Source organism: Phalacrocorax aristotelis, chromosome 4 (assembly GCF_949628215.1).
Source record: "Phalacrocorax aristotelis chromosome 4, bGulAri2.1, whole genome shotgun sequence".
NCBI lineage: Eukaryota > Metazoa > Chordata > Aves > Suliformes > Phalacrocoracidae > Phalacrocorax > Phalacrocorax aristotelis.
Window position 1 is genome coordinate 58,643,500 of NC_134279.1, and position 26,673 is coordinate 58,670,172.

A 26,673-nucleotide genomic window follows, 5' to 3' on the forward strand; every position below is an offset into this window, starting at 1 on the left:
CACGAGCTATTATATTATTATATGATTATATCAGGCTGAACTTGGGGTGTGATCCTGTACGGCAATTTCTATTCTATTCTGACCCTGGATACTACCAGCAACGAAAGTCTGAATGTATCAGAAAGGGATAGATACACATATTACCTGACAAAGTTCTTCTGTTATTTTCCAGTACTTTCTCCATTCCTCTGGGCAGAAAGGATGGGTGAACACCATGCAACATGAAAACGAAAATATACATAACTGATGTGGAAGATATTTCAGGGGCAATGCAGTATCTCACAAAGTAGAGCTAATTTGCTAACATGACAAATATAAAGCGCACATATCTGACTCACGTGGTTCTGACTCATTTTTATAATGAGGGTCTGACTAATTTTAAAAAAATCTTCTAGGACAAATGAGAACAAAATTCCTTCACAAAGGTGATCCATTTACTGTTTAGAAGATCTATGAAAGTGGATGTTAGGGGGTGGTGTTCCTAAAACAAAACTACCCCAAATGAATAAAATAGCTTCTATGCATGATTTTTCTCTTATTTGCATTGTGGTACATGAATTTTATCTTCAGCATGTGCATTTCAATGACCCTCATCTGTACCACTGTAAGAACAGACTTGGCCTTCTACAGCTTAACGTAATGAGAAGTAAAAAGAGAAGTTGTATTAGAAAAAAGAAATGAATTGACGTTATTTTGCATAAAGTCTGCACTAAGTTAAAAGCTAAACCAGGAAGGAAGTTACCACCACTATGCTAGATGGGAGTGCTTCAGTGACATGTGCTTGCTTTTGAGAAACTCAGAACTCTTCAGATTAGGACTAGGAATAATTACCATGTTTATTTTATGTTTACCTGATTTTTTCAAAATCCATGAAGGTGAGTGATCAGCTTTTAAATTAGCCTTTTATTTATTCTAAAGTCTGATTGCAATTGAAAAGTTGGCACATGCTTTCCTAAAAGTGATGCTTAGGATGCTGTACTCGTATGGACTTTGCAAAGCATATAGGTTTTTTTCATTAGATTTTTAACCAACAGTTAATATTATGCATATCATGGTTTGTTATTCATTTTTGTACACTGCAAAATTTTTGGTAACTATTTCCATGCAACTGTACTTTTACTTACTATCTTTGTCATTAAGAGAGTAGTTAAAGCATGTATGTTCTTTTATAGCATGTACTCATGTCTTTAAAAATAACTTTTTTAAAGTTTCTATACTTAAATGCCTACGAAACTTTGTACAATTACTGTCTGGTATGAGATGCTGTCTGTGAAAGAGATATGCCGTGGTAATCTGGCAAGAAGTAGAGCAGAGTAAGTGTAACTGAGTGAAGAAAATCTTTTAACATAAATCCCAAATATATCTTGGTGATCCTAAAGGTTGATACTGGATTTGGTATGAATACAAAATATATGTGTGGAAGTTATGCATTCAGTGCTTTCTTACAAATCCATAAATAAATTAAAATTTGAATAGTTTTGTCATATCCATTCCTAAGTTTTTGAATAGGTAAATGTTATAATCAAAAGCATGCCTTTGACAAGTGGTGTGTATTCCCAGGCGTCATGAAATACATTATTTATGAAGCATAATTTTCTGAAAAAAATTAATATCAAAATATATCCAGATTAGCTTACTTATATTTACACATCTATTTTCATTAACCGCAAAGAATAAACATGACAGTAACTAGAATATAATTCATAGTTCATAAACAAACAAACTTGGTAAACTGTCATAAGTTTTGAATGTCACAAAATTGATGAGTCAGTTTACAATGTTGGAATAATTAATGGTTTACCTCCATGCAAAAGTAATCAAAGTATTTGCTAGCACAGACTATGTAAATAAACAATGACATGACTATTACCAGAACAAAACACTGACCTTACTGTCAAACATCAAAGAGTGAATAATTTCATTTTAAAGGAATTGGATTTTCTATGGAAAAACACCCTGTAAATAGAGGCTTAATAAAGGAATTTCATAATCACAGAACTTCCTAACATTAAGCATGTGGGTTTCAGATCTTTGAATATACAGCAATTTCCTAGAGATGCTTTGCCTGGTTTCATCTCAGTGGTCCTCTTCACTTTTCAGGCTGCCTGCATTCAGGTTTCACGAAAACCTTTCCACATTTCTAGTGATTATTACATTTGGGAGGGCTCTTCCCCATCCTGCAGTAAGGAGCAAGCCTCTTGTGGGTACGGCTCTCTCTCTGCTATATAATCCACTGGGAAAGTCTAGTCTTTCTGCAGCCCTGCTTACAATGTTCAACAATATATATCCCTCCCCTAGAAAGTCCACAGTCCTCTGAGTTGGAAGAAAATAAAGTTTACTGATGCTAGATAGTAATTTGAATGACTTTCTCAGTAGAGATCTTTCAAGAGGATGGTAAGCACCTTCCCTAACAGGACAGAATTAAAACTTTTTCCTCTCAGGTAATGGGCTTTTACATGTCTACAGTGTGGCTCACAGGCAGCTCTGGACCCCGTCTAGCCCTGTGTGAAGTCCAAAATGGACTTCATAGTGCTGTACATGGACTGCTGCCACAGCACAGTCAGTGGATTCCCAAGTCCCCCTACAAATTTCTTGGTGAAAGGGGTATGGTAGGGAATTACCATTAGTTGACCTTGACAGGTGTAGCAGTGGTTTTAGACTGGTTGCCCAGATGCACACATACCTTGCCAGGAGTGCAGAATTAGCATTCAGTTTCTGCTCCTGGGTCATCTCCACAGAGAAGATCTGCAAAAACACCTACTTCAGCTGGAAGAACTTGTCCTCAAGAGCCTGCTCCACTCCAGGTTGCATGGGTCAGACCATAAGTGCTTTGAGGAAAACGTTTTGACTCTCCTCAGGGAAAGATCAAGCCCCAAATTTTGTCTGGCATTTTTCCTTTTTTGATTAAAATGAATTATTTTCTTACCTGCATTAGGATGTGTATCTTACATATCAACTTATTTTGTTTTACGAGGAGTTTATGACTCTCTTATGCAGTGTTAGTAAAGTGAAGATAATTGGCTTTGGCATTGGGTTTTATTTCTGTATCCTGTCTGAAATCCTTCACTGAACTGTTTCTGAGGTCAGACTGCTGTGATGTGAGCACAGGTGGCCTTTTGAAACTGTCAGATTGCTGCTGAGCACTGGAGCAATTAAAGGCTATGTTTTTCTCTCTACATAAGGATTTATGAACATGTTACTCCAATTACTCCTAATGGAGTTCGATGCAAAATTTCCTTTTCATAGAAATGCAAGGGTACTACTAGAATTGGAATCCCAGCTACAAAACTCTAGGTTAGTGCTGCATCAATGTCAGGAAGTGGTTATTTGTGTTCATAAATACGTATTTCATGTTGGGATTCCAGAAATGTTTTATTCTTAATTTATTTTTTCATGTTGAAAAAATAGTTCAAAGTAAACTCAAGTAAAAATGCATGTTTTGTACAGTAAAGCCTTACTTTAACATGGAAGACAGCTAAAATAACACTAATTAATAATTAATTCTATGTGTTTTCTGGTGCTTCCCAGAACTGCATTAATGTACTCTAGCTACAGTAATTTGATACTGAAATTTGACTGTGGATACCAAAAGCTGTGGTCGTAATTAAGATTAATGTTTGTTGACTGAACATAAGAGAACAGGAAGGGTGTGGTCAGAGGATGCAGCAGCGTTTCTGTGTATTTTCAGTGTGGTTTCAATGTTGTTGGAAAGAAAGTTTTTGTTATGATTATAGCTATTTTGCAACATAATTGCACTGGTGTGTTGCAACTGCACAGTTCTGGGGCTAAGTTACCCTTCCAAACACGAGTGCTTTCATCTTCTTTTGAAGTACAATCAAAACCGAGGAGCTTTGAAACAGGGATGTAACTAGATACCGCCGTAAATTCAAGTTAGTATTACAAGACATTTCATACAATTCAGCAATAAAGTCCAGTACTGAGGTTGTGGGAAGACTGTGCTTGCTGTCTCTCACTTGTTGATGCATTCAATATGCTGCCATAACCCTCAAGAAAGAAAGTGTAAGATGGTTAAAGTAGATGCTTCTGTGCACATATTTGTCCATTGGTCCTATATGATTGTTTGCTAATATAGTACCTTTTTTTTTTTTTTTCCCCAGCTAACACTGTAATTGTCTCATGCCTGGATACCTGTTCATCAAATAAGACCACTTTTCCGCTTTGTACTTTTAACAATTCTTGCAGAAGATCACTGCAACAAAGAAGAGAAAACCAGACTGTTTTACTGAAGGCAATTGTAAACCATTCCAGTTTCCAAAATATTCTATGTATTTGCCAGTCCTCCAGGAAGGAACAAGAGTCCCATGCTAAACACACAGAGTGTGAATCCAAGAGAGATGTGAACGCTGATCCTCAAGGATCAGGGTCAGGAACTAAAAAAAGTAAGTAGGGAAAGAGAAATACTTAATTTTTATCTAGTTAATTGTGACATAAAAGGCATGATTTCATTTGGTAGTTAAAAGAAAATTATAATATGCTGCTGGTTCTCTAAGGTGTTTGAAAATCTATGAACTTTTTGTTTGTTTGTTTGGCATGGCTAGAAAATGCAGGTTTTATGCCAGATTCTCAGTAGCATTCATTCCTGGCTCTCACTGAAACATGTCCCTAGCAAAATGCTGATTTCTTTTCTTTGAAGATCTTGTATAAAATTGGGGGGGGCTGTCATTATCTTCAGGGGGCTTTGTACTTGTTGGGAAGAAGGACGCTGTGAGAAAGGAGTGCCTTATCCAGCAACCACCTGGAATATTTCTGCTGCAAATTTGACCTCTGCCACCTGGCTTTTATGAATGCTCTTGTAACCCCATATTTATTCTTTTAATCTTGCTAAATTTTCTAAAATATTTCATTTATTTTTAAGGAGTTGTAGTTTCTGATTTGTTTTCACACTAAATTGGATTTTGAATGTCATTGTGGAACTCTACATGTTGATTGCTGATATTATATGAAGATAGGTTGTGGGCAAATATCTGAAGTACTAATTCAAAGATGGTAACTATTCAGATGGCAGCTATACGAGAAATAACCATTTTTGTGCTTGTAGTCTATGATGTCCATAACTGCGATGTATCAGAAATGGCCTTACATGTTTCTTAGAAGGCAGCACTGAATAAGGACTGCCACAGCAATACAGAGAAGAGTTCAGCAACATACACATCTTTTCAGAGCAGTAGCAGCATATTCTCTCTGGGCCGTATAAACTTGCAAAGTATCTGGAAACTTTTGGGGAAGAGGATGCCCCTGGATTTTGCTTTCCTAGCATTATCAGCAACAGAGTGAACAGGCCAAGTCCTGATTGTGAGAAATGCAGTTCTTTACCAAATGCATAATTTTCTTACTACAAAATAGCTGTCTTAACAAATATGGAAATTAACAAAACAAAAAGATGTGGACAAATTCTGTTCTCTGTTATACCTGTAAAATTCTAACACTTTTGACAATGTCTCACCTGCCTGTGTTTCTTGTTAACATTGAGCAAGTCTCACAGCTTGTGTCAACTGAAACAAGGACCTTCTGCAACTGATAGCAGATAGACTAGATGTACACTTCAAAGCTCTATCAACATATGGCGTTCATTTGGTTTTTATTTATTTCATAGCCTGATTTTTGTCTCTGTACCTTTGATAACAGACCATAAAATAACAAAAACCTGAAAAGTTCTGAAGTTGGTAGTAAAGCAAAAAAGGGGCTATAATTTGCAGGGGAAATATATTTTGTATGGATAATAAATACTTTTCAGATCTGTTCAGAATTACTTTACATGGTATCCTTTTGTCCATTTTATCATAGCCAATAATGTAGAAGCCTACTGTACCTTTTTGCAAATGAGACAGAGAACTTATTTTATTTTTCTTTCTGACAGCCATCTCTTTGTCTACCATGTTATATAACAGTGGGTTTTTTTTTTATTTTTAGTTCCAAAAGCAAAAGGCTTACCTGAAGTGAAAAGAAAAGATGTTATTTATTTTTATAAATATTTTAATCTCACTACGACTTCCAAGAAAGAAGAAGTAGAGCATAATACTTCCTATCTGCTGGAAATCCACATCAACAATTCTATAGTCAGAGGAAGAAATGCAGCTGAAGAATACCTAAATCATTCCTGCCTAGTGGCAATGACGGAAGACCAAAACGACTGTATAAATATTTCACTGCAGCTGAAGTCTTATGTGGAACGTAAGTTACAAAGGGGAGTCAGAATGAAAATCGAACCAGAAACAATATGAATCTGGCAAAAAATCTCCAGTAGGTAGTTCCCTGCTTTCAGCAAGCATTTGAAAGTATTTAAGTATTTCACAAGAAAACAATACAATTTTGGTCATCCCTTAGTAAAAGACCAGTTTTAGTAGGCAACTGACATTATTTATAGTGATTTAAAGCAAGTTTAATTGTGGCTTTTTCTTTCCTAGAAGCAACACAGCAAAGTAAGTGTCTGTACATTTTTTTGCTTAGCGGTGATGGACTCACAAATTGCATGTGTGACAAAAGCTGGAATTACTTTTTTCCTCTCCCCTCCCCCATAATGGCATAACCCTGTTTTCTTGGAGGTAAATTAAAAAATTCCTGTTAACTTCAGCAGCAGAAGAACCAGGAGACAGGTTTGGCTTTTCTTAATGTCATACTGCAATATCCTACTATACAGCCTTACTACAGTACACTTAAAAGAGAAATCTTCAGCTGAACTAGGCTTAGTTTTCCCAGAGGACAGCAAGTCAGCTTTTTACATTTCCCTCTGTGCTGCAGGAGTTTTTTGGCTGCTTGCCTGACCACATGACCGGAGCTTCCAGCACATCTGTATGCAATGCTTGCCATCTGGGAACTGCTGAATTATTACTTCCATTTAGTTCTGTATGGCAAATGCATTTTATACTATACCTTTGCCAGAAAAAAAAAGTGTTTTGGAGTTGGCTAAACCTATGTTAAATAAGTCCAGGTAAAATCCTAGAGAAGAGAGGGCAGCTTAGGTTTTTTTAAATAAGTAGGTCTAGCTATGAGAGGAGTACAGTTTGTAACTTGCCTGCTAACTTGTGTCAAAACTATGAGCTAACCACCCTTTGCTGATGGTGATTTACCTGGGAAGTAGTTATCTCAAATTAACAATAAAAATTAACAACACATCTTTTTTCTCTTTACTTCAAAATAAAGCTAGAGAGGTGTTCAGGGCTTTGACTAGGCAAGGTTGATGCACGAGTCATTACCAGTCACTACAAGATGGGGTAAAGTACTCTGAAAGGAGCCAAAATGACTGTATAATAGATATTTTCAGTTTTGAATTAGGAGGGATGATCTGTGCTTACCTCAAAGAGCCATGGGGTTACTGGCAGTTAGCTCATGACTTCTCAGTGGAGAAGATACACAAAGGAAGTTGATGGAGGTCTAATTATATTATACTAAGTCAAGGAAAGCAAAACAGTGGTTTGGCTATAGTCTGTAATTTGATTTTGTATGAATCATAGTAACATAGTTGGTTTCAAAAATAGTTATTTGACAATGCTAAGGTATGCATTAACATGCAGCTGCCAAAGAAGTTTGAAAGGTCTTTCAAACAACTGGGGAGAAAAGTTCCCCAAGTCCTTTCTCTGCAGTATATAGTCCTGGCTTGTACTAATTACTGAACTAATTCCCTGTGGAATGTGGGTGCATTTCTGCAGCAGCTGTTGTCCGAAAGAGCAGCCTACCTCCTACACCCAGTCCCATGATGATCCTCCCCCAAGGCAGCTATGGTTAAAAGAACTTCCCAGAGGGGCCCTGTTAGTGCCATTACTTCACTTGTTGATAAGAACATTTCTATGTGTAGTATCTTACCTTCTCCTGTATATGAAGATAGGCCAGGAGGCTGAGAATGCCAATACAGGTCAGTGTTGGACAGTGGACCAATTCCTTCTGTGCTCCATCCAAACATAGAATGCATCCAAGCAATGGGATATATATTACCCTTGTTCTACCTTAAAAATAGATGTTGATCTTTGAAGCATTCTTTCCTGGCTGAGTTGCTTATAGCAGTTTATACAAATAGGAAAAGTTTTCATTCACTTAGCTATGTATAACTCTTTCAGACGTGGGGAGGTACAGGTGAAATGAAGCTAAATTCTGGGTAGGAAACTTAATTTCAAACAATAAAGAAGGCCAAAAGAAAAAGGCATAATCTCTTTTGCTTTAAATTTTCATGTGTGGGGATAGGCATGTTCCAAAAACCTACCAAGATAGATTGTTCTGCTTTTTTCTGCCAGTGATTTCCTGCTTCATTTTATCTCTTCTACATTTTATGGACAGATCCAATGTGTATGACAAAGATCATCTGGCTCACTATGATTCTAGTAGTTCTTGTGTTTACTATTTCAGTCGTCATCTACAAAATAGTCCAAGAAAATGAACAGAACTGTAAGTAACAAAAGGTTAATCTATATTAATTTAAATATCTGTGCAACGAAAAATGTCTTAATTTACAATTAGAAAGCTCTTGATTATGAATGTTGTTAAGACACTAATATTTTAATTGTATTAATGTAAAAGCTTCTTACTGAGGGATTGAAATACTGAGATAATTGATACCATCACCTGTTACTTCTGAACTGTAGATGCAAATCCAGGCTTGTTGATGGTGAATGAAATATGGGGGTTTTGATAGATGCTTGGTGGCCTATGATCTTTAGTGATATAAATTTCTGGTTTCAGACTGCTTCCAGTAGATAAAACAATTACAGTTGAACCTTGTTAAAGGCCTGAAGCAGAAATGCCATTGACCAATATAAGCAGATTGAAAAACCCTTTCCTTCCTGAGGATGATTCATCTAGGTCAAGGTCAAGAAAAATTATAGGATAGATATGAGGAGATATGCGCTCAGCTGTCTGTCCTGAAAACTGGTTATCTAAATTCAGAGGTGGTGTAATCCCATACAGGTCAACGAAGGTGTGCCTTCTTAACCCCAGAGCTGAATTAAGCACAGATAACGTTTATTCTCTTTGCTGTTATTTTGGCAAAGAAAATAGTGCTGTGGTTTCCAAATCAGCACTATTTACTATTTCAAGTGATTAAAACTTTCCTATGAAAGAACCTGTCCTTAGTTCAGAGACTGAAACAATTGTTTCTACAGAAAGCCTTCACCAGCCAAGACAGGCTCTTCCTATGCAAATCACTTGGGTTACAGGCTGAAATTGGGCTTTTCAGTATTTCTTCTAGTAATATACAATGCAGAAATCAAGAATAAAATTGTAGGTGTTCCCTGAGCAAGAGACTTTTGAGCAATCAAGATACAGTCCTCTGCACAAAAACAATGCAGAAAATTGACCGCTTGTCAGCTGCTGGTCTCTGTTTTTCATCCCAAGTCAGAGGTAGGTGGTACAGGGAGCATGCTCCCTTTCATCAGTGTAAGAAGAGTGTTACTTAACCTGTTACCTGAGATAATAGCTCTTGGTTGCTTTTCACAGCAGTTTCCTGAGGCTTTCTACCAGTGTTAGCCCTGTGCGGGCAGAATGCCTCCAGAGAACCAGCATTTAGTTGCTATTACCAGGCGGATGTCCATTACCCTTGTAATCCAGAGCAGCTGAATGGAGACCTTGGTCACAGGGGTAATAAAAAAATGAAGAGCCATATCCATTTCCCTGATCTTCCTTACTGTATCCACAGGCAGTTTTGTAATGAAAGAGCAATAGGAGTCTGGCTTTAATCATAAGAGAGAAGGAAGAAGAGTTCCCCCACACAAAATGTTTCTGTGATTTTTCCGCATAATGTAAACATTTTATGCATATATATTTTAACGAATGAGCAAAATAGTTGCTTGAAATGGCAAATCTGTGCCCCCCCCAATGATTAGAGAAGCTCTTTATGAGATTATATTGGTTAAAATACGTGATCTTTTACTTATTGCTAGACCCAAATTCTGAGACCTATTTTATGGGTATTAAAATCCCACAAAGTCTAAATTAGGTCTTTATAAGTGGGTTATTAAATGCTATAATGTAAAGGACTTTTATTTGTAATTTCAAAGCTACCTATAAATGTCATATGATTTCTAAGCTTTGGGTCATAACATCCCATTTTTAATGCAGAACTATTAGTAGTGATGAGTAATGATTTACTGTCTTTATTCTTAAACATCAGTTTTCTATTAAATGCACTTTTTTGAGAATTGTCATGGACACGAGCAGGGAGAAAAAGATGCCCTTCTGAGGCTTCTAATTACTGATTTGCTTCTACAATACTGTTAATAAAGAAATAGTGTTTTTATTAGTTAAATTTACAATATGTAACATTACAAAAAACATCAATGTGTTACTGACAAAAAGACAAGCACATAAGAATCAAATTTAAAGGTCGTATTCCTTATGTGTATCTATTGCAATGCCACCTTTAATTGCAAGTCTACATACTGCTTTTTTCAGTGCTGCCCAAGGAACACAGCAGAATATTACTATGTGCCTAAAACAGCTGCTAAGAATTTTTACAGTCATAATTCAGTTAGTAGTTTTTCTCTTGATTTCTGAGTGCTACTGAAATTTGTTAAGAAATACAGAATTATTCATTTCCTCTTGAGACCTTCTAAGACATTATGCTAGGCAGACTCTAAGAATCTCTGAAACATTAATGAAGTTATTTCCATGAGTGCATAAAATAAAATGTCCAAATAAACTTGGTGGAGGTTACTACCAATGCATGACAAAGGAGGTAAGTTAGAAATTAGTCCTTTGCCTTTTCCCTTCCACTCTTGTCTTAGGACCACTTCCAGAGCTTGCTTTGACATTGACTGTTACAGTGCATGCTTAGGGCTTCAGTGCATTAGATCTCCACTGGCTATTCATAAAAAAATCGTGACCAAAATAATGTAATGAATTTCTTAAAGAGGAAGTTTTCTAGTGTTCTCAAAGGAAAAAGATAAAAATCAATTCTGTTATGTAGAATTGGAGTGAGCCTGTAACCAGAAGCCGGCTGAGCCCTGAACAGCTGTCATTGTAAACCAGGGCTAACCATAAGAGCTGCACATCAACAGCAATAACCCCACCAAGAGCATAGTATTAGGAAAGCAGCAGAAGGATGGAAAGACTGAGTAGTTTATGAACTGGGTGCTGAGGAGAGTCAGAGGTGCTCAACACCGCTCTATCTTTCTCTCTCTGGGTGGTGTAGAGCTTGGTCTCAAACTGTGCTTCTGAAGATGAACACCCCACATGTGCAAAGAATTCATTAGCTCCCTAGGATGCCAGTACAGCCTTTCTGTTCCACTGTCAGCAGTGTGAGTCTGAACCTATACTGGAACATGTATTTCTTTTATAACCTTCCAAAATTTGTTCAAGGTGTACAGTATAGAGGAGGGAAGGAATAATTTGAAGGGGAAAGCCTGAATGGAATTTCCAGAAAATTTCCTTCAGGAAAATATAAAATGTCTGGCCCTAGGTTTTCCTTATCACCTTATTTCAAAACCTTCCTGTTTTTTGATGGAAGGTGTTTAACAGTTGAAGGTGTTTACCAGCTTTCTGTCTAATCAGTGCCATATGTAATTCTATGGTTGAGGATAATGCATTTTGTTTAAAACAGATTGTAAACACAGAGCAGCAGCAGTCTCTACCATTCTAAGAAGAAAGAGTTCTAGACATGCAAGAAGAACCATATCTGCTACTAAAATCCATCCTTTTCCTGGTAAGTAATACAAAAGTGAAATAAAAACCTAACAATTCTTGAGGCATGAGGAGGTCAGGAAAGACCTTTTAAGTTTTTCCTGTCAGAGGATGCTTCAGGTTTGTTTCAGAGTTGCCTTGATCCTGTACAAATTTTATCTGGCTTATATTATGGAGACATTTTTGTATCATAAACAAATAATTCTGATGATGAAACTACAAGAAGACTTATGTATATCTTGTGGGAATGCTTCTCCCAGTCTTCCAAATATGTTGCATTAATGGCTTTGGGTTTTTTACCTCCATTTCAATTTTTGATCATGTTGTGTGCCACATTTGGGGCTTGGCAGCTGAGTGCTTTGTGTGTGTATGAAAAGTATACAGACATGGACCCACACATACGTATGCTCTATGTGTTTAGGACTCTTGATAAAATCTGCTACCAAAGGATGGAATGGGTGGCTGTAGCAGGACTCAGAGAATTACTCTTCTGGCACTTTGTAGCCTATTTCTAGGGGAAAATGTCCACAAAGTACAATTCTCTAGTCTCAGATAGGAATTCAAATGTGGTCTTCTGAGACTGTAGTATGTTTAGCACCAAAAAATTAATTGGCATGGCTAAACTCAAAGTTTTGGTTCCAGAAATTCTGATTTGGTAACAAATCTCTGTGTGAGGGGAAATTAGCATCTGTAGCTCTGAGTGTTACTGATATTGCTGGAAAAGTAATATGTTTTAATGAATTCCATGGATTTTCGGTTCATGAAAGGAGCTCTGTCTTTAAAAAGATTAACATGGACATATAGAATAATAGCTCTGAATGGCGAACTAACCTCCCTCCAAAACAAGAACAACTACAAAGCTGGCAAATGGAAAAAATGGTTTTAAATTTGGCTAGGCTTGGGCACCTCCCTGTATGTTTTGTGGGTTCTTCAGAAATAAGGGGAGACTCAATAATTTCTCTCTAGAACTCAGTAACTCATGGCATTTCAATTTTACCTAGGAAAGAGTGAATAGTTCCCTGTCTGTTTGAACTCTCCTGGGAGTACAATTTATGCTCCTCACTTTTAAAGCACTGGCTACATCTAAGATGTATTTATGAGCTCATTATTTTCATCCTGCAGGAGAGGAATTATCTTTCTGACATCTTTTGTCTTGAGTATCTTTACTGATACCATACCTGTTTTATCAGCATGTTCACGATGGCATTTTTAGTGTTGTATATCCAGAGGCATTTTTGAGAATGGATTTTTATGGAAATTCAAATCTAGTTTTACTAGATTTTACTTAAGAGAATAGGAATCCCATATTGGTCTGTCATCCTTACTTCTATGTTCCTCCCACTTCAATCTATCTGTTTAACACAGAAAGATGCTTAGTTGTATGAACTGCTATAATAGGTTTTATTTTAACAGGAAATTCCTTGATTTCACACACCATAATTCCAGTCAATCCAGTCATTTTCCCAATTTATACCAATATAATTTAAAGTGGAATCAACACCATATGAAAAGAGTTTCTTTTTTTCCACAGTTGCTAAGTTTAAGGTTTGCTACTGTGATAATGGATTATAAATAGCTATAGATGACTACTTCGAGAACCATTGTTAATATTTTCACTGTCATTAGTCCATAGCTTGGAATGTTGAAACAAAACATTGAGATCCACTGAAGACAATTCAACCACCCTGGAATCACCATAATGAGACTAAACAACTATGTATCTGAGAGGATGTGACAGTATCTCATACAGATGAAAAGATGTAGAGGTACTAATAAAAGTTTTTTGCAGTTTAGAAAGGATAAGGGAAGAAAAAGAAGAAAACCTTTACTTTGAGAATCAGAATTATTTCCTAGGTAGACTCAGGAAATTACTGTCTTAATACCACTGTCATCCTACAAAAAGATAATTTACAGCAGGGATGCTAGTTTTGGGAAACTGTTAGTGGCTCTGTGTCCACAAATCATTACCATTAAGTCCGGTGGCCAGAGGAAAGGAGGAGTAATGTGTACTATATTCTCTAGGGTAGGATTAAAATTACAGCCTTTCAAATTCATGGTGCTACAAAGGATTGAGCACATATAGTGAAGATAGGGGAGCTTTAAAGCATTGTGGTTATAAATGTTGACTCAACATTGTCTGTGCTGTTAAGCCAAAAAAGTATGCACTGGAGCGTGGGCTGTACAGAACGTGTTTTGTAGACTTTGGATCTGTTCCTGTCATTGCATTTATGTGAGACAGCCTCTTGAATGGTATGCATTGACAAAACACAGTTGCCCTTAAATGAAGCCACATGAGAAGCGAAAGAGTAGAGGGTGTTTTTTCTTCAGTGCAAGAGGTAAGTATTCCTCAAGTGGCTGATCCGTTTTTCTAGACACAGAGCATTTTTGTACCAAGTAGGACTTGATAGTAGTAGCACATGGAAAATAATCCATAGAAGAAAAGTTAATTCTTTGCTTTCTGTTTATGACAGAGAATCTTAGGGAGATTCCCATATAAGAGACTTTTATTGCAAGAATTTCTTTGAGGAACTTTCTCAAATTGAAGAGGCAGTAGAAGAGGTTTTGGAACAACCTAATAAATTAATAACAGCAATTAGAAGGACTCGACAGTGTTTTAAAAGACCTCAGATAGAAACTGCTAAACTGTCATGTGCAGCTTCCTGCTTAAATCAGCCTTAGTTCCAGAGAAAGGGAAGGCAGCTATACTTACTCTACTCTTTTACCTTTCCCTTAGCCCACTTTCCCTAAACCACCTTAGTACCTTTTCCACTGCTAGTAACTGATTTAGTATAGCTATTCTCATATAGCTGTATCCTGAAAAAAAAAAGCCTGGGAACATGGCACAGAACTACTTGTTGGGAGCAGGCCAGTGTGTGTGAACACTACATCATTAAAAAAAAAAAAGTTGTTGCACAGGAAACATTGCATAAATCAGGGCATTTAACACCTAGACTGAATCTGGCTAACAGGGTCTTTTCACACTGGAACTTTCATTGATATAATTATATGGGTTATACTTAAGTGTGAATTTATATTACTAGAAGTCTACCACTATAAATTTCCATATAAACATCTTACTGTGGCATAAGAATGACATTTCTTGTTTATTCTTATCATGTTTTGAAAGTCCATTGGAAAAAAGGCCTTCTCCCATTCCTATGCTAGAATGGGACCATGCAGATAGGGACTTGTATTGTCAATATAATAATTTATTGCTCTATGGCCTGTGTGGACAGTAACCTTAGCTGAAATACAATGCCTTGTTCTACACTGCTCAAACAGTACACTTCTCTTGTTTTCAGTGATACTCCATTGGCTCATGGAGTCACAGTTTGGTTCATTACAATTTAGGATACAAACACAGGATTCCCTGACTCACTTGTCTGGCTCACAGTAATGCAAAGTTAATTCTGATGGATGGTAATTTTATAACTTATCCTGAAAGAAGGACATTGTAAGATCATGGTGACAACTAGGACTCAGAGAATAAAACCTCAGGGTTTCTGGCCTGCAGTTGTTTTCTGGACTGTTTAGATTTTGTGACATCCAAAGCATTTGATGTAAGTGGGCTTGACAGCTGTTATTTGCACAGAAGATACAACAAGACAGATTTCCTCTCAGTTATTTGAATTCCTGTATTATTTTCTGTGCTATCCTATTAAAATAATAGTTCCTCTGCTACAAGAGTAGAGGAAACAGGCGAAATTCTGCCATCTCTCTGATGTATTGCTACAGCTTCAGGTTAGCTGACAGGTTGGAAATAGACGCAAGTGCTGGCTCAGTAGCGTCAGGGCTGGCATCCCAGTGAATTCAGACTCACTCCTCCTTGTATTCTGCAATACATTTTCTTCTTAGCAAAGAAGACAGGCAAGAGACATCTTCTACAGCAGCAAATAGATGCAAAGCCGAGAAAGGAGAAATTTGTTTAATCTTGGCCAAGTGAAGCATCACCTATTTGTTTCTAATCCTTCTCAGTTCCTGACATAAATGAATAGTTGTCTTTTCCTCTGCAACTTAGATGAATAATGCCGGGGAAAGCAAAGCTTGTCACAGTATTCAATATTTAACACAGACTTACATATTTCTGAGGCGCAACATTGCCAGAGAAAGATGTGAAGCCTTATGACTTTGTGTTTCAGAAAGGAGGATAAAATCTGTAGGATGCAGTGAATTTGGGGGAGCTTTTCATAGCCGCTGTAATGCTTTCAGTAGCACACTGATGCACAAGGGGCCATTTGTCTGCTCAGCTTGCGTGCATCCAGAGCAGTGGTACACACAGGCTCTGAGGGGATAATCAGCCTACATTCCCATTCTCTCCAGGTTCATTCGGAGTGTGAAACAAGATCCATTGCTATTTTTAAATCTACCCCTTTTTTATTTTATCTTTGCTTTTCATATCTAATTACCAAGATTGAAACTCCATTTTTTAATTGCATTTGTAAAGAGAGAAGCCCAAATGACATAGTAAGTGGAATAGGGATGTAGCTACATATAAGTGACATGGTTCATCCTCTTGTTATGAACTCAGTAGAAAATCCATTTATAGGTTTACAGGAGTTATGGCTGGGGACAGGATGGACCTGGAGTTAAGATATTATTTGTGTTCTACAGTATTGCTTTGAAAAATGCATTATATCAACAGCTCTGACTTCATTAGCCTGACAGTGCTATTTCTGCATTTCTTTATCTGTATCCCAGTAAGATATCATATCAGTATCTGTGTTGCCAGTGTGCTAAAGGCATCACCACTCTTTTCCCTGCTTCTGAGGTGCATGCTGTCATCTTTGTAAACAACTGGATGACACCCAGTAGCTGTCTGTGCGTGTATGACAAATTAGCTGAGGCCACACCATGTGTTTCTGAGTGGCAATCTGGGCTGCCCTTATGTGAAAATGAATCTCAAGGTTCACACTCTAAATTTCAGTTGCTTCCTCTTAACTGGCCAACTGTAGGGTTTTGAATTTTAGGACACTCTTAGTTAACCCCAAGCTTGCATGCTTTTATATTTTCACTACTCATAAAATTTCCAAGAGCAATTTAGTTGTCTACCTTTGAGCTGCTTCCCAGGGAGACTTAGGACCAGTAGTCCCATTAGTATTAAGAGGAAGTTAAATAACAGGAAGTTAAATACAAAACATTGTTAGTACTTTCAGGAGTTCCTGACACATATCTGCATCTCTAGGCACTGCAATCCCACCGGAAAACTGGCTGTCCACCTCTGCCTTGTGTTCAGATAGGTCTCAATTATTTTCAGTCTTGCAGATTCAATGTTTAACAATCTGCAGATGTATTTGCTGTGTAATATTATTGATAAAAATGCTTTTAACATTCAATAGTGAAACCCAGCAGACAACAGATTCCACTTACTGCACAGATCACAGAGATACTGCCCGTAATTCCTGAACAAGAGCATTGTCATGTGGGTGCATCAACTGTAGAAGGTAAGTAATTATCTTACGACTCTGATTATTCTGTTTTGCCTCATATGTTTAGAATTAATAGTATGCTCAAAATAAATTACTACTTTTTCTAGCCAGGTATATGAGATGACAAACCGGAAAGTGAGTTCTGGGAGAGCTAGGTGGCAGGGAAACAAAATCAGTTTTCCTTCTGCTACCAAGAGTCATCTATAAACAAACGTGTTAGCCTTTTAAACCCTGTGTGTCCCTGACGGCCCCAGTGCAAATTCAGACACTATTTTTCTCAGGTAGAATATTGTGTCCTGGACTTCTGCATTATGTTGACATTTGTTTCTGACAAGGGCAGAGGAAAGAAGTGATCTGCAAATGATCTCTGAAGAGAATTACATGTTTGAAATGAATAGTTTGCTGGTCAAATTCCCCAACCAAAAGAAATCGATTGCTCAGTTGTTTATTACACCAGTCAGAAGGAGTGACAAGAAGCTGGTTTCAGCTTGAAGCTAAAACTAGTCTCCCACTTCAAACTTTCTCCAGCCCTTGTACTCCAGTAATTGTTTCAGGAAGTCCAGATGTAAGGAAACAAGTCTGAGAAGAAACGTGCAGTAAGAGATACCTTTTCCTGGTGATACTTGTAATGCCTAGAAATGGAACAGATGCTGCTTGAATAAGTAATACAGACTATCAATTGCATAGGCAAGGTTATGGCTACTTGCACAGATTATATTACTGGTTGTGGTGAATTTTTTAGGTGAAAAGCTTAAGATCTTTCTTTACATCTATTTAAATTGGATGGAGTTTTATTGAAAACTCAGTATCATGTCATGCTACCTTTTTAATGTGCTAAAAAAATTGATGTACTGAAGAGCGGTTTGATTTTTGTGCTTCATGTGGAACAATAAACAATTAAGTTGTATTCTGAGAGCAGAGCTAAAGAAGAAATTTGAACAGCATTGCTGACAAAAGATGAGGTACTGCCATAATAAATTAATAATTGAGCTAGATTATTGTTTGGCTTTTGAGAGACACTAGCTCAGTTACATGACAGTGTATTATAGCAATTAAAAATAGTGACCACTTTTTAAGTGATTCCCATCCATAGATCTTATGAGGATTTTCAGAGGTGGAAAGTTGTCATTACTACTATTCTAAAATGAGGATACCAGGAGGCAGAAAAAGATAACATGACTTGGGAAGTCTGTGACGTAGATGAGAGCAGTTCTCAGATCATCCGAGTTCAGCTGTTCACCATTTGGACATCATGAGCTTTTGCTGAGCAAACAGGTCCTTTTCCAGAGCCCCATCAGCCTTTCTATGGGGCAGCTTCTTCCTTTCTCCAGGGCTCCTCCCAACCACATCAGTCCTAGACCATATTTTTCCTGATGCCTGTCAACTGTCTCTCAGGTACAGCTTTATCTTACTATATCCCTGTCTGCCACGTACCTGCCCACCTTAATTGTTTCCTGTAAGACCATTTACTCTTGGGTTAAAAACAAGACATTTCTAAGGTTGTAGTAGGATGTGTTGCTAAGGGGGTGCTCACTAGTATTCATTGCCTTCATTTATACAGTATTATGGCTGATCAGTAGCACACTCTGTTCTTCCAGGATGTTTGGTTTACTAAAACTCATCTTTTAGCAGAAAAAAAAAACAACCACCCATGGCTCTTTCCCATGCAAATTTAACCTCTGTGTTCCTAGAGGTGGGAGTAACTGCTGGGATCTACCTGCTAGTACTCCTTTGCTGTCATTATCTTAAGTGTTATGTATTAAAGGGCAGAGATAGAACAACTTTGCAGATCTTTGGTTGCTTTGTGAGACAATATATGAGATCCAGGACGCTTTGGGATGAAGTTATCCCTTTCCTTAGTCTCTGGGTCAGTGACTGAAAGCAAAAGATCTTGAGAAACCCTAAATACCTTGTTCCAGTGCTGCGCTGTGTAAAAACAGGCTTGCTTTCCAGATCCTAATGCACTCTTCCTGCCAGAAGGACTGCTGGCAGTGATGTGAAAGCTGGATGTGAATTGTGGGATTAATGCTGAATACATGAAATTGCAATGTTACATGACATTGTGTGGAAAAATTATTAAAGGGTGTGACTGGAGAGGTATGAACTTAGATCTAGATCTTGCCTTTCATCACGTTAGGTTTTCAATAACATTTCTCAAAGGAGTACTGTCTCAAAGCTAAGTACTCTGAGAAAATAATAAAAGCTTTCTGCTTTAGTTTTGCTTCACTTCCTGCAAAGAAACACTTCCCCCTTCATCTGATAAGGTCAGTTTCAGCTCACTACTACTTGTGTTCGTGGGCGGCTCAGTGACTAATGACACTGCAGTTACAGGAAAGCTCACTAGCTAGAAGTCCTTCCGCTTACTCAGGCTGTGGAAGGAGATTGTGGTCTACTTTTCTCTGAGCACCAGGGTTGTCTCTAGAAAGTCTCTAGGATGCTACTAAAGACTAGATGGCTCAACAGAGAGGAGCTGGCTGCATTAGAAGTACTGCTTATGAACAGCTGAGTACTGAGAATGAAAAAAAACACCAAGGTGATTAAATTTCCAGAACCGGCAAAGACAGTTACAGACTCCACCAACTTGATAAAACCCAGTAAGGAGGTGGGGTGGAGTTAAGAAGTGCGTACTTGGAGCTTCTTGATCAAAAGCATCATCTTTGTATCACACTACCAGTTGTTCCCCTGAGGCATGTGCATTTCAAACCACCAATACAAGAGCCTCAAACAAGGAAGGGTTCTAGCCTGACCTAGAAACCTGAGAGAGCTCCACTGGGGATAGTGCTTACATCTGCCCTTCTCTGGTTCAAATTGGGCTTCAGTCTCGTTGCTAAGAGTTACCTCAATGCCTGCCCTGGATTGAACAGGCAAGATGGGGACAGGCAAACCACTTTTGAGTTATGCTTCTCCTCATTTCCAGCTAGCTGTAGCTGCATTCAGAGAAAGCATTAACCACAGCACACAGTGTTTATTTGATTTTTGTGTGAGGAGGCTAGCTACACCAGAGGTGTGCTAAGTATATCAGCAGCTGTAAGGAGGATGAAATGGAAAAGAAAGGCTTGCTCTTACCACCATCATTACTGCTACTGAGCTGATGGTTGCAGCAGCAGCTCTCAATCCAGCACACTGAAAGCTGAAAAGCCCAACAACATCTGTTTTAGCCACAGGAATTTAGTAAGTTAAAGCCCAGGTCAGACAGGAGAGCAAAGTATAAGGCATATAATTTGCTCATTGTTCCAGTCTGCAACAGGGAAGTATTTGTCTTGTTAATAGATGGAGAGAGAGCAGTAATCAATGACACATTGCTACTTTCTGCTGAATTTTTCTTTTTATGTCAGAAAAAGACATGTTTCTTTTTGTGTTTTTAAAAATGTCTTTTTCATGTCCTTATATTTACAACAGTACTCTTGATCACAGAATGTAAGTCTATTGATAAACATACAGCCACACACATGGGTGTGGGCATGTTTATCAATATGCTTATAGGATATGTGTGTGTATATCTATATATCTGTAGGAGCCTGTGCACACCGAGGTGCATGCACATGCTCTGTTACTTCCACTTCATCAGTTACTACCACACTGGCAGCTAATTCAGCTAATAAAAAAATGTACCAGCATCTGCACTTGTACCTTTGCCAAAGAGGAATCTTCTCAGCGTAGGTCACTCAATGTCTCTGTATTTTCATGGTAACTATTGTTATTACATTTGAGTGCTGAAGTTGAGAGTCCTTTTCTGTTTCTGCCATCTTTCATTAAACCACCATATTAGTAACTGTCCTGGAAAAAATGAAGGAGCCAAGTCTCTCAAGTGCTTTAAGACAGTCCTCTCGTTACATATGACAGCTGTAGCTGTATTTCCCTAGTGCTGTCAAAATTACTGTGAATTTCATCGCTGCTGTTTATTTAGATAGGAAGCACAAATGCTTTATTCAGGGCAAACATTTGCATTTGGAGGCAATGCTGTTCAGGGGACGGCACACTAAAACAATGCTCTGGTGACCCAACTTCTTCTTTCTCTGCCGGTGACACATCATTACTATTTTGCATCGTGGTAGTAACTGTTTATCCTCAGCTAAAACAGAGGTTGTGTAATGCTTTTAATTTTACAAAGCACTACGTGCATCAACTGGTACTTTTAACTTTAAAAGCACTTCTTGCATCAACTATTATTTTTAGCAGCTCTAAAGTGCTGTGGGATGTATATCAGGGTCTGCTTTTTTTTTTTTTTAAGTAAATACTCTCTCTTGTGACAGAAGAAAAGACAGAGACAAGCTGGACTGATAGCAAGAAATCTGGGAGAGCAGACCAGAAGGATAAATACAGAATTTATACATTGAAGTGAGGCTACTAGTCCCCTTTACTTAAAACAATGCAGCATGTGAAACCATAGAAGGAGTAACATTTCTGAATGTATGTGGTTCAATGGCCATTCTCTAAAAACAGTAGCAGCAAAGAATTGACAGAGTAAGAAACAAAAGCGGGCAAATAAGAGCCAGATCACCATGCCCATTAAAACACCCCTATGTACAGCGAACAGCCTATCTGAAGGTATCAGAGCATTCAACAAGATGATTTTCTGATGGTTAGCCCTGAAATCGTTGTTATGTAGGGAACATTTTGGCTAAACTTGCCCTTAGAGGCTTAAGAAAGCCTGTCCCAAGGAATGACTTCTCTCTGTGTCTGCATCCTGCCCTTGTGGCAGTCTGTCTTTCCCCAGCAGTAGGGCCACACGGAATCCCAGAAGACCGGCCTCTTCCATGCTAAAGGTGCACTTCAATCTTCCAGTGATCAGGGCAGAATAAAAATCACGTGTCTATAGCACGAAGAGTAATTGTGAGCCCTCTCCTGCAGTAGTTCTGTCCTCTGCTTGCTTAAGGGGAAGCAGCATTGAATTCTCTGAATCAAAAGGAGAATTAATGGATTTCATTAACTTTGACTAGGGACAAACCAGTGTTCTCTCTTATTTGGGGAAATTAGAGACAGATACAGACATACCTGACAGTTCCTGGATGAAGTGCTGCCATTTTATGAGGAAAGAAAGAATGAAGACTCAGTGTCTTAAAGCCAACTGTTGTGGACTTTTTTGTTGTTTTTGTAGAGTGTCCAGTGTCATGCTCTGAGATGTTGATAGATCAAATTCACACAAACTGGTCACTTCACCCCAAACACTTTATTTACTGCATCAGTCTCTGACAGTCAATGCTCCAAGGACAAGATGAAACAATCAGTGTCCTGCCTCCCACTAATCCTCTTAATAAAACTGGTGGATGTGTCAAAGGCTGCATAAAAGCTAATGAACATTCCACATCAGCAATTGCCAATGATTTTTAGCACACTGCTGTTTGCCATCAGCACTTCCATCTCTCTTTGTAAAGGGCTTTGAGATCCTTGAAAATGTAAGGTGCTTCATGTCTCTCTATTTCTGTCTGAGTAACAGCGTAGCTGTATAGTTAGAGAAGACAAGTTGGTTTCCCAGTGAATATAGAATTTAAGCCACAACCTTATCTTCAGGTGAAATGGATTATAAAACTGGAGCATAAGGTAGATGACAGGTAACTGACAGGGAGGACACACAGGGGAAGCATGTATATGGCTAAAAAAGGTGAAAACCTCTTCCACAGAAATTGTAAATAAAAGAAGTTGATGGGTTCCTTTCCTCTCTTACAATCTAAAAGCATGTGGACATGAAACCTCCCATGTGGGGTGGTTGGCACATGAGATTAGTAAGCAACTAAGTGTACAAGAGGCTGATTCCTATCCAGGTACGTTCAGAGTATCATCACTGCTGTAATTTTCCCAGGATACCCCCTCCTAGAAATTTACAAATTTAATTGTGCAGAGTCCAGCCTAATACCAGGAAAATTCAATGCAGGTCCCCTGGGGTCCACCTGGGCTTTGGCTCAGGCCCCTGCTGCCTTTCTGAAGAGGTCCTTAAATGCCATCATCATAGAACTTAGTAGCATGAACAGAAAGGGCAACTAAAAATATTCTGCGCCTGGTTTTCCTCATGTGTTTGGGGCTTTACAAAATGTTTTTGTATTTAAAAGAATCTTTCTCTCTGTCTTCAAGCAAGACACCCACACAAACAACAGAAGATACAAATTATGCAGGGGAAACAGTGAAACTTGTAGTTCAAAACATTCTAGCAAAGGCACGTAGCGAGTGTACTCAGAAGCCAGAGGAAGGCTACAGTTAAGCAGTTTTTATAAATCATGCATGTATTTGTGATTTTAAATTGCTGGTATCCTTCCAATTATGCTTTTGACACTCTGAAAAGCACCATTCCAGTGCTCAGTAGTGATAGTGCTGTGGTTAAAGTCATCATAAAACTGGGTGTGATGCTGCTGAAAGCAGGAGTTCCTACTAGTGCTGGCATACTGGGTTTGCCAGTTGGACATTTTTGTAAGACACAATTTTTTAATGCTTTCATGAATTCCTGTAGATAACTATGAAAAAAGATTTATGCCCACATGCAGCTTTAAATTGTTTTCAGGGCTGCATGCCGTCACTCAATTACATACTTATTTTTTAAGTATCACGAAAGATAATTCTTCCTCTGTTTCTGCTTCCATAATTGATTCAAGTTTCAATCATACATTAAAATGAAAATTCCTTTCAGTACGAAAGCTCACAGAATCACATTGCTGAGCACATTCCAGGGTACTTGGCACAATTATTGGGCTCTGCATAAAATGCATGCCGGGATGCTTTTTACTCTGAAACAGACACTTGGAGGTTTTTGAAGGGAAGCACTCCTGCTTGCTTGCAGAACTGGGCTGTAATGGGAACCGTGCAGGCTGTTTAAACCCCCTGTTCCATTAGCTGGCATCAGTTTTTGATGCATTGTATCCTGCCTACACTTGTCATTTTCTAGCTCACTTCAGCAGCTGCTGCCTTCAGTACGATTTCACAGCCAAAGACACTCCGTATCCTGGTTCTTATGATGTAAAGGAAAAGGGAGACAGATGTTGTTATTCGGCCTGCAGCTACATGAACTACCAGAATGGGCGACAAGCTACATTTGCTTTTTCACTCAGTCTGAGAATAAGGAGTTCAGAAATCCTGTGCTTTTACCCCCAGCATTGTCTAGTTCCTAAAAACTAAAGATGAGCTTGGCTGGGACCCAGGCATTTTCATATTTTCAGGTTCCTCATCACATGCTACTTTGGCAGCAGCAGTCCAAACCCCAGAATTCTGTCTCACTGATGATTACTGAGGAGTATTTTTCACTTGGCAGTGTGGAAAAAGCTGTTTTTATTTAATCATTTCCATTTTTTTTCCTACTGTAAAGGAGTACAGTATGGAAAATGCAGTTGGGCACAGGTCTCCAAATTCTTCTGTCCGGCTGGTGGTTTGGATTGGTCTATTTTTATTTTTTTCCCATTAGGTTAATTTAGTTTATTTTGGCTCAGCTGCAGTAAGACCTTGACAATACCCCAGATTTACTTCTGAACACTCTGCTGCAGGTGGAGCGGAGTAGTTCATGCAGAGATGCCCAGGAGCTAACACAGAGCAAGAGATTCTGGAGGGGAGGCAGATATCACACAAAACCCTTCTCCCTTTCTCTAGCTGCCAGGAGGGAAGAAGAGAGCAAAGCTTACTTGGTAATTTGGAGGGAAGAGATCTACCACCACCTACCTTTAAAAGACAGTTCCAGGCTGAACCCTGTGTAGATGGAGACACTGCAGAAAATCAGTCTGAGGCACTTCAGGGAGATCCTTACTGGCGCTCCTCATCCTGGTGGGTGCAGTGAATGCTCTCGAGGGCAGCCGCTGGCTCTGCCCGTGCCCAGCTCACCAAGCTTCGCTGAAAGTGACTAAGGTCCAGCGCTTCTCACTCAGGTTCTGTATCGCACTCATGCGGGGCAGATGCCATTCTTAGGTCTTTTGCTCCAATCTGGTGTGTGTCTTCTATTTTTCCTGCCTCTTTAGTTATATTGTTGTTTTCTTTTGCAATAAAGAGGAGAATTCATTACTGCGGAAGTCAAAAGAATGACATCTAAGATAAATTGGAAAAGACTGCTTTTTTAACCTCCTCTTTTTTCTGATATTGTCGTCTTTGGTTCCAGATGTTGCTGTATGAAATACGATTACTACTGGATGAAAGGAGACACACCATACACCCCAGAAGAAAGAGGGTCCATTTCTGGTTTGTGGAGCTACGTTACCCATCTTTTCACAAAAATACCAACTATGCATTTTAGTGGAGAAGCTCCATTTTATCTATCATGAGAATTCTTTGGTATTAAGAAATATGAGTGATGGACAAACATGTTTTGCTATAGAACCAAATTCAGTAGGAGAGTATACATTTCACATCAATTTTCAGTTCATTCATAATTTACACTTAATCATACGGGTGTGAGATAATCCTTGCAATAATTTAATTTTCTATCTGCGAAGAAATTTATTTTGTATTCTCCATAGGATAAGAAAGGCTGTTTAAAGATAGAAACGATCCTGTATTTTCATGGAACAAGTACAGTTTTCAGCTTATTTAATGCTCTAGGTGACTGGATGCTTAAAAGATACAGTTCCTGGCTGTTGTGGAAGGTGGCCAAAGGATCACAGGCGAGAATTCTGCAGTACATTTTAATTTCTGCAGTAAACCGGGAAGACCTTGACAAATTCTGCAACATCCTAGTGGATAACGATAAAAATGTGGAAAAACACTAATTTGGCTTCAAACCACAAAATCATTATTATTGGTCTTTAATAACTCATTAAGACCACATGGGTTTCATACTTTTTGATAAATTGCATTTCTATCTTTTGTACTAGCTTAGGGCATTAGTAGCCAGAGCCATTAGCTCCTGGGACTTTCCTTACTTTCCACTGCTCCTCTGAGCGTAACGGAGCTGTTTGGGCTGAGCAGGGTCCCAAAGTCACTCTGTGCTAACACATTATTTGTAGGTGCGGTTTGGCCATCAATTACTAGGCAGAGACAGAAATTGCAGAGCCAGGACTTCAGACTCCCTTGTGCTAAATGCATCAGGATGAACAGATTGCAAACTGCCCATTGCAAATATGACACGCAGCGATTCAGCATCATGTTAATACCTGATAACCTCCGTCCCTTACATTTATGTGGCTTTTCCCTCCTGAAGCTTTCTGAAATTGGTTCTCCAGTCATTATACTGCACCAGGCAGTTCAGATCTAATAGGAATAGTCGTGAACATTAGCTTCTGAATGATTTGAAGCCATATGGAATTTTTTATATGTAGTTGGATATGTCTGAAGCATTTGTTTCTATTGTCTGTTACCATCTTATAAAAAAAGCAGAGAAAAATACTGACTTTCTTGATTTGGGGACTTTTGAGGCTTTATTGCTTATCTGTGACAATAAAGCTTTTCAGAAATGGAATTTTTTACTACAGTCTATAAAATAAACTGCTCACAATTTGTTTCTGGTTGTTTTTTTTCCTTCTTACTATAGAACAGCAACTCACAGATGAAGAGACAAACCTATCTCAAATCACTGCTGAATTGCTACAGGCATTCTACTCAGTGTTTAAATGCTTCAAATGATGATAGCTATCTATCACTCTTCCCATCAGTAACACAGAGATCTTGTTGATAGGGACAGCCCTGCTCCCTGTGACCCCAATTTAATGTCCTTTCT

The 26,673-nt window shown here is 38.4% G+C and overlaps 1 protein-coding gene across 1 annotated transcript; it reads left to right on the plus strand.

Annotated features, from left to right (window-relative positions):
• Nucleotides 1-748: 748 nt before the first annotated feature.
• Nucleotides 749-26,456, plus strand: TMEM156 (transmembrane protein 156). The gene is made up of 7 exons (XM_075091662.1): nt 749-875; nt 4,119-4,400; nt 5,932-6,192; nt 8,290-8,397; nt 11,546-11,647; nt 16,962-17,066; nt 25,120-26,456. The coding sequence occupies exons 1-7, from the start codon at nt 776-778 to the stop codon at nt 25,131-25,133; spliced, it is 972 nt and encodes a 323-aa protein (XP_074947763.1). The 5' UTR covers nt 749-775; the 3' UTR covers nt 25,134-26,456.
• The last annotated feature ends 217 nt before the right edge of the window (nt 26,457-26,673 follow it).

What these genes read in the sequence shown, in the direction of transcription:
- TMEM156 (XM_075091662.1), top strand. Translation starts at nt 776, where the DNA reads ATGTGCTTGCTTTTGAGAAACTCAGAACTCTTCAGATTAGGACTAGGA. An exon ending in GCTGAAGTCTTATGTGGAAC is followed by an intron (nt 6,193 to 8,289) that starts GTAAGTTACAAA and finishes TTTTATGGACAG; the next exon opens with ATCCAATGTGTATGACAAAG. An exon ending in TAAAATCCATCCTTTTCCTG is followed by an intron (nt 11,648 to 16,961) that starts GTAAGTAATACA and finishes AACATTCAATAG; the next exon opens with TGAAACCCAGCAGACAACAG.